General features: G+C 34.8%; 1 protein-coding gene across 1 annotated transcript; it reads left to right on the top strand.

Annotated features, from left to right (window-relative positions):
* The first annotated feature begins 245 nt into the window (after positions 1 to 245).
* LOC142352781 (leptin receptor gene-related protein-like) lies at positions 246 to 7679 on the top strand. The gene is made up of 2 exons (XM_075404888.1): positions 246 to 517; positions 7163 to 7679. The coding sequence occupies exons 1-2, from the start codon at positions 265 to 267 to the stop codon at positions 7300 to 7302; spliced, it is 393 nt and encodes a 130-aa protein (XP_075261003.1). The 5' UTR covers positions 246 to 264; the 3' UTR covers positions 7303 to 7679.
* The last annotated feature ends 2392 nt before the right edge of the window (positions 7680 to 10071 follow it).

The raw sequence follows: 10071 nt of genomic DNA, 5'->3' as shown, positions 1-10071 counted from the left end.
GCTGTATCTTAAATTTTTATTCAGTGTCTTTAATATTTCTTTTCAATTATAAGCTTAGATTTATTCCAATGGATTCAAAAATATATATTCAATTCATTATTTCTTTCCATCTGTTTTCAAGGAGGGTCAGATTGTTGAAGTGACAGGGTTCGAATTGTTATTTTAATTAAGCACCCATGATATTTCTCTTCATGGACGAGATATTCCTTTATCGTGGAGTTCGTATGACGATTCTTTTCAGATTGTTGTAAAAAGTGATTTGCTATGGCCAGTGTTCGGTCCCTAATCGGACTGGCCTTTTTCGCGGCTATTGGTATCCTAATGCTGCTCCTGGGATGTGCACTCTATGACAACTGGTACCCCATGTTCATCCTCATTTTCTACGCCCTCTCACCTGTGCCCTGTCTTATCGCCAGGCATTTCTCAGATGATTTGGAGCCGAGTGAGTCACCCCTCTGGGACCTGTGTATATTCCTGACAACTGGCATTGTGGTCTCGGCGTTCGGGTTGCCTTCAGGTAACTTTCCTTCTTATTTCGATCTATGATAGTTGGGTTCATCTTTAATGGTAAAACATAAGTCGTTATGAACAGATATTGTTGACCTCATTTGAAGACAAAATACGGCCTGTTTATGTAAATAAACAAGGATGCTCGTTAATGTGCGTTCGCATGTGATGTTCCGAGCTCATCTACACTTCTGACTTAATTGTCAACCAAATGAAGAGATAATAAAAATAGATGTTTGAGTTTGAAAAAACGTTCAAACACCTAAATACTTGTTGAATTAAATAATGCCATGCCTCATTACAACCCTGACGAGATCTTTTATTGAAAAAACTACGAGAAAGAAGCAAACAACAAAAGAAGCAAAAACAATGTATCTAAATTTGAACGCACCTAGTAACAACGCCAAAATGCAATCGTATAAAACTGCACAAATTTACTTTGTCCATACTATACAGCACATGGCAAATTTCCTTAATGAGACTAGGTAACAAAGTCCACAAAAGGAAATAAAAAGTTGAAATTGAAAAATCAATTAATTTTTCTAAAACAAATAATTTCTAAAGTCTTAAAAATCATTTGCTTTTAACGAAATAATTCTTAATAAATTTACTAAACATTCATTATGAAACCAACAGAACACGTCGTTGGTTCGATTAAGCCACAGGAACAGACTATAGAAGCAGCAAAACTCAAAAAATTAAACAATTTGCGAAATTAAATTATTGAAGCCATTAAAATCATTAGCTATTATCTGAATACTATGTATTCTTCCTTCCATTTTTATTCATACTAATGCAACTAAAATTATACTGAAGGATTAAATAAGTGATAGATAAACAAACAAAACCTCAGTTACGACATGATATCACTAGACATTTAAATTTATCAAATACAAGAAATTGAATTAGACCTCTCAATGATGAGAATAAGTTACAAGTTGACGAAAAGAACAACTGAAAAGTTTAAAAAATCGTTGAAAACGTAAAATCTCATAAACGTTAAGACTATTCGCTATAAAATGACTGCCTAGTGTAACCTCAATCCTTGAATCCTCAATTACAAGCTTCTGAGACCGGTCAGCATTTTACACCTACCTAAAAATTTAAAAAAATGGCAAAAACCGCAAATTCAAAAAAAAAATTGAGCGAGAAAAGTCTCGAAGCCATTAAAAATTGAAGTTTTCGATTAAGACTTTTCTTTTCACTTATTTTTTTAACAGCATGAGATTCTTTTTATCAATATGACTTCAAAAAATCAACAAATTTGGCCAAATATCTTAAAACCACGAAATTTCTGAAGAAACCGTTAGTATCAAGCCATTAAACCCAATTGCTTTCAGCGAAAGGCAATACCCGCGCTCGATGGGAGCATAGGAGTTATTCCTCGACGGGACAACAAGGATGTTTGTCTTTGACAAGTCATAAATACGATAAGACATTACAATAAGTCATTGACTAAGAAAACAAGAACAAACACAGGCAAAAACCGATCAAAAATTCAGTAGAAAAGTGCGAGAAGAAAGTGTCGAAGCCATTTAAACCATAAACTTTTCTTTGAAAATTTTATCTATGATCCATTGAACGTTCTTGCTAAGCGAGTTGGAACTAACACTCATAGTATATTGTGATCAGATTTCAAAACAACCAAAAACATCCAAAAATTTTCTAAATGTCCAAAAAATTTATGAAAACTCGCGCGTCGATTTTTATCAAACCAATACTTAGAAGATAAAGGCACAACTAAGAATGCTTTAGTTGAATTAGGAAAGAAGGAGGTTCGGTAATTACTGAGACGTTCGTACAAAGCACGAAGATAAGTTTACGATTGGTTAATGTTCAAAATTTCTTTCGAAAAATTATTTTTGAAGTCTTAACAGCCATTAAATTCAATAGCTTCCAACAGAAGTCAACAAATAAGCTAACTCATCACTCGATTGAAGGACAAAGATGTTTGTGATGCATGGTTAATCAATAGGATATCACAATAACTCTTATGACAATGAGAAGAACAACAAATACAGGTAAAAACCAAAAAATCAGCAGAGAAGTGCGAAAAGTGTGGAAGCCATTCAAACCATGAGTTTTTCTTTGAAAACTTTAGCAATGATCCATTGAAAGTCTTTCCTAAACCAACCGGAGCTATTCAAATTAGGATACTGTGATAAAATTTCAGTTGGATTCAAATATACGAAAATATCCGAAAATTTTAAAACTGTTTTTCAAATCTTGTGGCATCGAAGTCATAAAAGCAATAGTTAGAAGATAAAACCGCTAAGCAGATTAGTTTTGGTTGCCGTAGAAAGGAAGGAGTTCCTGTCAGTACTGAGGCTGACTTACAGTTTACAGAAATAAGTTTATGATCAGTTAATGTTTAAATAAAATTCGAAAAAATTATGTATAAAGTCTTAACAGCCAATAGCTGTCCAATCAAAGCACTGAATAGCTTCACTAATGCTCATTAGGAAACCCATTGCACTTTTAGTCAACGATTCTATTGCATAAGGCTCCAAAAATTCAGTAAAACCTCAAAAAGAAAATCAAAATTTTATTAATAATTACAAAAGCTCGAAGCCATAAAAAATATGTGCGATTCCTTGAAAACGTTTTTTTTGTTCTTTAGGCGTCATTTTACTGTAAATCAGGTTTATCATTAACTAAACATTGATATGGAAAGTGACCAGTCTCTAGGTGGCCTAAAAATATAAAGTTTTCTAAGAAAAAAACAGCTCTCAACTATAGTTCGAATTTTTTTAATAGTAAACTTTCCTATGAGGCAAAAACTAAGTCTCTTTTATCACCTATCGTGTATTAGGAATACGAAATTGATTCCTTTTGTGGCGTGAAATGTAATTTTGAATGAAAAATTTTTAAGGAAAAGATCATAATTTGAAGAAAATTTACAAAGTGAACGAAATCATACCAAATTTCACGTGTTCACACTAAACTTCAATCCTCGATAACTCCTCGAAAAATACGAAATTAAAAAAAATCTTTTTTATTTTAAATTCTAGACTGGACGAGCTTTTTAATGATACCACTCACATTTCTCTACGATGAATATATCGATCGGCCAAAATTGACTGAACAAAAAAAACCCATTTGAGTATATAGTTCCTTCCCCCACAAGTGGGGTCGGAACAAAGAGGTTTTAAGTATCAGAAAACTTTGAAACGACCTGAACACAAAAAGCTTGAGTAGTAGGTTATATAAACCTTTTATTATTCGAAAACGTACATTAGTTTGTTAATGGCCCGTCGCCTCAGCCGACTATCATAGCAGCCCTTTTGCAGTTCAAAGAATTTCATTGTATTGGGGCGTTGTCTGTTGTAAGGGGCGTTGACTCGTAGGGCAGTAATATTCATCTATTTTTGTCAAATCAGGACTTCTATTTTTAGAGGATGCGATGAAGTGTTTAGGTCAATCTGATGAAAAAAGCCAATTTCAGAGAGAAAATTTAAAGTAGTTTTTAAAAGCAGGGAGGAGTTTTGGAGTGAGTTTTGTACATTTCTTGTTCTCAGTGAGAGCGATTGAAGTGTGAAAAAGTTTTGCGCTAAGCGAGTAATGTTTTCTGATCATCTGCGACTTTCTCAAAGCATTTATTGTTAGTTTCAACTTTTTCAGCCAAATGTGTTTGTCGCAATTATGTTAGGTAGTAATATTATGGTGGGTGTCAATTTTGATCCTTTGCAACATTTATTAGATTTTAAGACGCAGTTTTGACCTATTTTTGCCATTTTGCACTGTTTGAACATTTTTAGCAGTTTTTGTCTGCTTTATTTTCGTAATAGCATGCATGAAGATTTTTTGGTTGAACGGTGTCGTTTTGGTGATCAATTTGGGTGATAACAACTTTAAATTGTATTTGCTAAACAAAATAAAGAAATTGAATATTTGATATGCTTTATATGCCTTTTGATATGCCTTTTTTATATGTTTTTTGTCTGTATCTTCTGATTTTACACATTTTGCAATCGTCTTTCTTGTTAATTGCTCGCAAACGAAGTTCGTAGCGATTATATTAGTCCTGTAGGTCTCTTTTATGCGATTTTTTGCTTGACCAATTTTTCGTCTGTCGCTTTGACTTTTTGTCCTCAAAAACGGGATAAACAGGTACCGCCCAGCGGGCATTAAGTGCTCTTAGAGCATTTCAGCTCTGTTTCAGCTCAAACTGTTTTGGAGACTTATACTTATGGTGTGAAGGGTGGTTCTTAGAGGTTGAAGATACCCCCACTGTTGACCCCCTCCCCCCACTATTATCTCCTCCGGTGCACAATTTTTACAATTTTCCCCGGTGCACAGTCATACATTTCAACACAAGATTTCAATACCACGAATTTAAGCATTTTTTTTAAAAAAAAACTTGCAATTTGTTTTAAAGTTTTTTTGACATTTATTGTTATTATTCAGGTTTTTCAGCCTAACGCAAAATCTCAGTTAGGGTTTGATAATAGGCTACTGGAAAATGTTTTCGGCCCTGAATTAGTTTTCAACTTTAATTATCATAAATTTTCGCAGTTTTTATGCAACTTGCAATTTTTTTCCAGTTTTTTTGTCATTTTTCAGGTTTCTCCAGCCTCAGGAGCCACATAAATTCCTCTAGGGTTTGATTATAGGTTACTGCATAGCTTCTAGATGTAATAGAATGTTGTTCAAGATCTTAATAGCAGCAATTTTTAAAAAATGTTTGCAGTTTTTTTCAAGTTTTTTGAATTTTTTCATCATTTCTTCCGGCACCGGGGTTTGTTAATAAGCTGTCACATAGTTTCCTGACCTATTGGAATGATTATCAATATTTAAATGACTCAAGCATTAGCAATTTTTCGATAAAATTTATTTTCAAATTTTTCGAAATTTATTATATCGTGTTCCAAGTTTATTGATCTTTGAGCCAGTGAAACAGTAAAGCTTGCAATAGAGATAGTTGATAGTGTTTTGAGATGATGAAATAGTTTGAAGATTTTAATTTTGCGAATTTTAGCAAGATTTCGTTAAAATTTTCGATTGTTTGCAAATTTTTTAAGTATTTGTCGTTTTCTGAGTTAAGCGATCATTACTGGCCAACGAAGCTTTTCAAGTCTTGCCGATGGGCTACTTGACTTAATTCCAGAGACAAAAAAGACTTTTTGAACATTTTCACTGCAAAATATGGAAGCTCTTCGTTTCAATTTTGCAATATTTTGCAAATTTTTAAAATATCAGTTCTTTTTTATTTGTTTACTAACAAGGCTAGTAAACTAAAAGTTGCGGAGTCAATTCAAGCCAAAAATAGCCTCAATAAACGGTGGCTATTTACGGATGAAGCCAATTGCTCGCCGGTCGTGTGAGAGCAATTCACCCGACGTTAGTCGGTTATGTTTCACTATTTAATCTAGAGCTATTCGTCAAGTGGCACTACCAAGAAGTGACGCTTCAGGGTTAAACAGGCAGTTTTCACTGGGATAATTGATAGATACACTTCTGTAATTTGTTCAGATTTTTAATTGCTCCCAAACAAATTTCGTTGCAATTGTTCAAGTGCTGCGTACTTAATGCAGTTTTTCGTTTGACGGTGTAGTAATCATAATAGACATTGTAACAATTATTTCTCCTTTCCCTTTCGTTTTTTCGACTTGTAGTTTCTGCTGTTGCTTTCTCTCAAAAATTAGCCGATTAGTATGTAAAGCTTTTTCGCCGTCAGTTTTTTACTCGAACTTGTGAAGTCAGTTTTTCTGCTTTTTTTTCAGTTGTTATTAGATTCGGTTTATTAAATTTGATTTTACTGATATTGTTGCAAAATGATTACTGTAATGAAGTAGGAGGATAGTTTTGTTTTGTGAATAGTTGGCTCGAGCTGAAGTTGTAATTTTCTTTGTGTCACGTCCAGACTATTATTTGCTTAGTCATTGAAAATTCGTTGAATTGTTGGTCAGGACCCTCCCTGCTATGTTTTTAATTGCTCTCAAACGAAGTTTGTAGCAATTATATTAGTCCTGTCAGTCTTTTTTATGCGATTTTTCGCTTGACTGATTTTTTGTCTGACGCTTTTGACTTTCCGTCCTCAACAACGGGATAAACAGGTAGCGCCCGGCGGGCATTAAGTGCTCTTAGAGCATTTCAGCTCAAACTGTTTTGGAGACTTATACTTGTACTTATGGTGTGAAGGTCGGTTCTTAAAGGTTGACACCCCCCCCTCCCTGTTGTGACCCCCCACCCCCACTATTGCCTCCACCCCCCACCGCGCTGTTGGCCCCCACCCCAACCCAGTGTCGCCCCCCCATCCCCCGGTGCACACTCCCCCTTCCCCTGTGGCTGGCTACTGACGTAGCCAACCGTTCGCCGGTCGTTTGAGAGCAATTCGCCCGACGTTAGTCGGTTATGTTTTCTACTGCTACTTCAACTTTGTTCGTAAAAGCCCAAGTTACAAGCTTTAATACTTGCTGGTATTGATACTAGCCCTGTATCCTCTCAATAACTCAATAAGAAAGAGGTGTATGCTAACTACAAAAAGAAATCAAAATAGTTTGTACTTTGAAATTTTTTGTACTTTCTTGTTTTTTTTACCTTCAATGGGGGTCATGTGAATCAATGGCGGCTATTTTCCGTCAATCTGCCGGGTATGTTTAATATTTGAACATTTAAATAGTAATTTGCTCATGGTGAAGATTTCCGCTTTCAGTACTGGCCGACCGGGAAATCATTGAGATCACATCCTGTATCCTTATCATGGGCGGCAACGCAGTCGTGTTTCTTACAATCCTCGCCTACTTCATTCTGTTCACGGGAGAGGACCAGTTCTCATTTGCAACATGGATTTGAAAGATTCTTGTCTGTTTGTGTACATCGTTTGAATCAGTCTCTGAATATATGCAAATAACTTCCTGTTGCCACTTTACTTTCAAGTTAGAGTTTATGAATTTAACAAAACTGCGTCTCATTTATTAGAATTGACTTTTGATTATCTATTTTTGGTACTACGTTTTGAATTAAGAACTCCTGTAATCTTGAAAATCGGGAGTTGACGCCAAAAATTAACTGACATAAAAATGAAAATTATGGAATAATAATTGTTGGACTGTGCTTGGTTTACAATGGAAAGATTTGCTTTGTATATTAAACTATGATTATATTATTATCATTATTGAGTTCAGCCTTTTTGTAATTTATAGAATGATAGAATTGAAATTTCCCACTTGTTTTCTACTCAAAGCTGTGGAAGATTGGTTTGAGGAAAAGTTGGTTGCCCCTCACACATCCGCCCTGACCACTCATCCGCCCCCATCAATTGTTAGTCAGTTGTTTCTTTTTTTACTTTCATATGTCTGCTTCAGGCATGGTTATTTCAGAATAATTATTTTCCATTAATCTAGCGGTCATGTTTCTTAATTTATTTTTCCCTATTTGACTTTTAGAGTGACTTTTCGTTTGGCTTATTGATTTTTGTCTGATCTATAAAATCGCATTCACAATTTTAAGTTGCTGAAGTCCATTTCTGGAAATTTATGACATATCAATTGAAAAGTGCGCCAAAGGTAATTTCATTAAAGTTGAAATAATTTGAATCCAGTAGTTCCCTTCGACCCTCTACAACCACTTTCCGGGCTAAAGCAGGCTAAAGATAATCGAGTCTTTGTCAGTCGCTCGACGGGAACAAATTGTCGATTTTTAGTAGGTTATGTTTTCTAAAACAAGGATATAAAGCTGTTCAATACGCCGATGTAACCAAGATTTCTCATTAAACTTTTTTTTTTGAAAATAGTAACATATCTGAATTCTTGTTTGTCACTCTAACTAACAACGCCAATGGCTCTCAAATGGATAGTAAATCAGTTGCTGCAATGTACTACCATGAATTGATTTAATGCAGATTTGGGAAAACAAATGGGGAAGTTTTCTGTGCATGAAGTGCACCGAACAATTTTCTAGTCTATTCACGAAAAGCTTCACATGTTTTTGAATTGCATAAGTAGTAAAAAGAACTGACTAGAGGAACAACGGGGGGGGGGGGGGGGGGGGACGGACACTTTTTGACCTATTCTACATGTATTAATATCGCGTTGCAAAAAGTGTCCGCCCCCCCCCCCCCCCCCCCGTTGTTCATCTAGTCAGTTCTTTTTACTACTTGCATATGGTTAGAGCTTATTTCTAGTTTTTCTAGCTAAAGAAAAGATCAGTTATATTTATTGAACAACAAATGGTTAGCTTATTTTTTTAAAATCAAAGTCAGTGCCGAATTTTAATTAAGCGTGTCTCTTCAGACAAACGTTTTTCAGTGACTTAGTAGTAGTTCAGAACGTCTTCAAGAATTTAACATCAACCAAATACAACCATCATAAAGAAACTGGCATTGATTATTTTGGATGTTTTCCCCAGATTTTGTTGTGAAAGATGAAAGTTAAGACAACACGAGTTTGCTGCTAGATTTTCTTGAAAATTCAATGTTATTTGAGCTGTCTGTGTTTGTTAGTCGATCGGTCTGTCTTTGATGAAAGACGTCTTCTCTTGATAAGGAGTTTTTGGTTCAAGCCTCAATTCTACTGGCTTCAATTTTTGCCAAGCTTATTTTGACCACCGGTCGATGTTTTGGTGGAAGAGACAAATATAGCATCATTGAAGAGCTTTTAAAAAATGAATCGATCATCAAAATTGGACGAACAATTGAGGCTTAAAGAAGAACTTTTTTCACATTTTTGACCTTGACACGTTTCGTTTACGAATAAAACTTGTACATTCTTCGCGCTTAGAATTTACGATACGTGTATTATGGAATTGACGTCTTAAACATTCTATTGAGACGTTCCGTTTAACTAAAACACATCAGTAGCTTTTTAATAGCAGCGGCAGCAATTCAAGGCGGCTATTATTGCGCTCCTAATTTTTTACTTCGTCTAACAGATTTTTGTTTTGTTTTACTGTGACGTCATTTCTGCTTTTAGGTCAATTGCGTGGCTTACCTCACTTAAAAAATGATTCCTGAACTCGCTTATGGAACTTTAATTTTTATGAACATTTACTAGAACTTTTATGCCCTTATGCTTGAGTATTAGTCTTGATACTATGAGTTCTTGATTTCGAATATCAATTTTGAGAAAGCTCTTTTAGGGCTTTTTCGTTATAGGCCGTATGTGTCATAAAATTGACAGAACGTATCTAACCCAAAAAATCTAGTGGTCTTCTAAAGGACTTTTGGTCAATCTGCCTATCTTGTTTTTTTAGTTGCTTCAATCTATTGAAGGCCACAAGCGTCTATCGCGGCTGTTTTCCGGCAATCTGCCGGCTATGTTCTTTGACAATCCAGTGTAAAACAAAATTTGGATACAAAATGTGCAAGGATGAGAATGATTGCATAAAAAATTTTTGTATAAAATAAATTTTTTCGTCATTGAAAACGTGTCTACTGTTTATGACGGTCAAAATGAGGCCAAGTTAAAATGAAATGAAATGATTAATGCTTAACTTTTTCCGTTCAAACTTAATTTAGCAAAACTAATTGTAAAATTGTGAAGCGTTGCTGATATTGAAGGATTGATTGACAAATAAATTCATACTTTCATTAGGCAGGCCAGATTTTTTGTTACTAAATTTGGA

This window comes from Convolutriloba macropyga, chromosome 14 (assembly GCF_964194025.1).
Source record: "Convolutriloba macropyga chromosome 14, txConMacr16.3, whole genome shotgun sequence".
In the NCBI taxonomy this organism is placed as follows: Eukaryota; Metazoa; Xenacoelomorpha; order Acoela; family Convolutidae; genus Convolutriloba; species Convolutriloba macropyga.
The sequence above is the reverse complement of the archived record's forward strand: the minus strand, read 5'-3'. Positions and strand labels throughout refer to the sequence as shown.

Bases quoted from the DNA above. Each gene is read 5' to 3' on its own strand.
- LOC142352781 (XM_075404888.1), top strand. From the start codon at position 265: ATGGCCAGTGTTCGGTCCCTAATCGGACTGGCCTTTTTCGCGGCTATT. The intron at 518-7,162 runs GTAACTTTCCTT...TTCCGCTTTCAG, and splicing joins GGCGTTCGGGTTGCCTTCAG to TACTGGCCGACCGGGAAATC.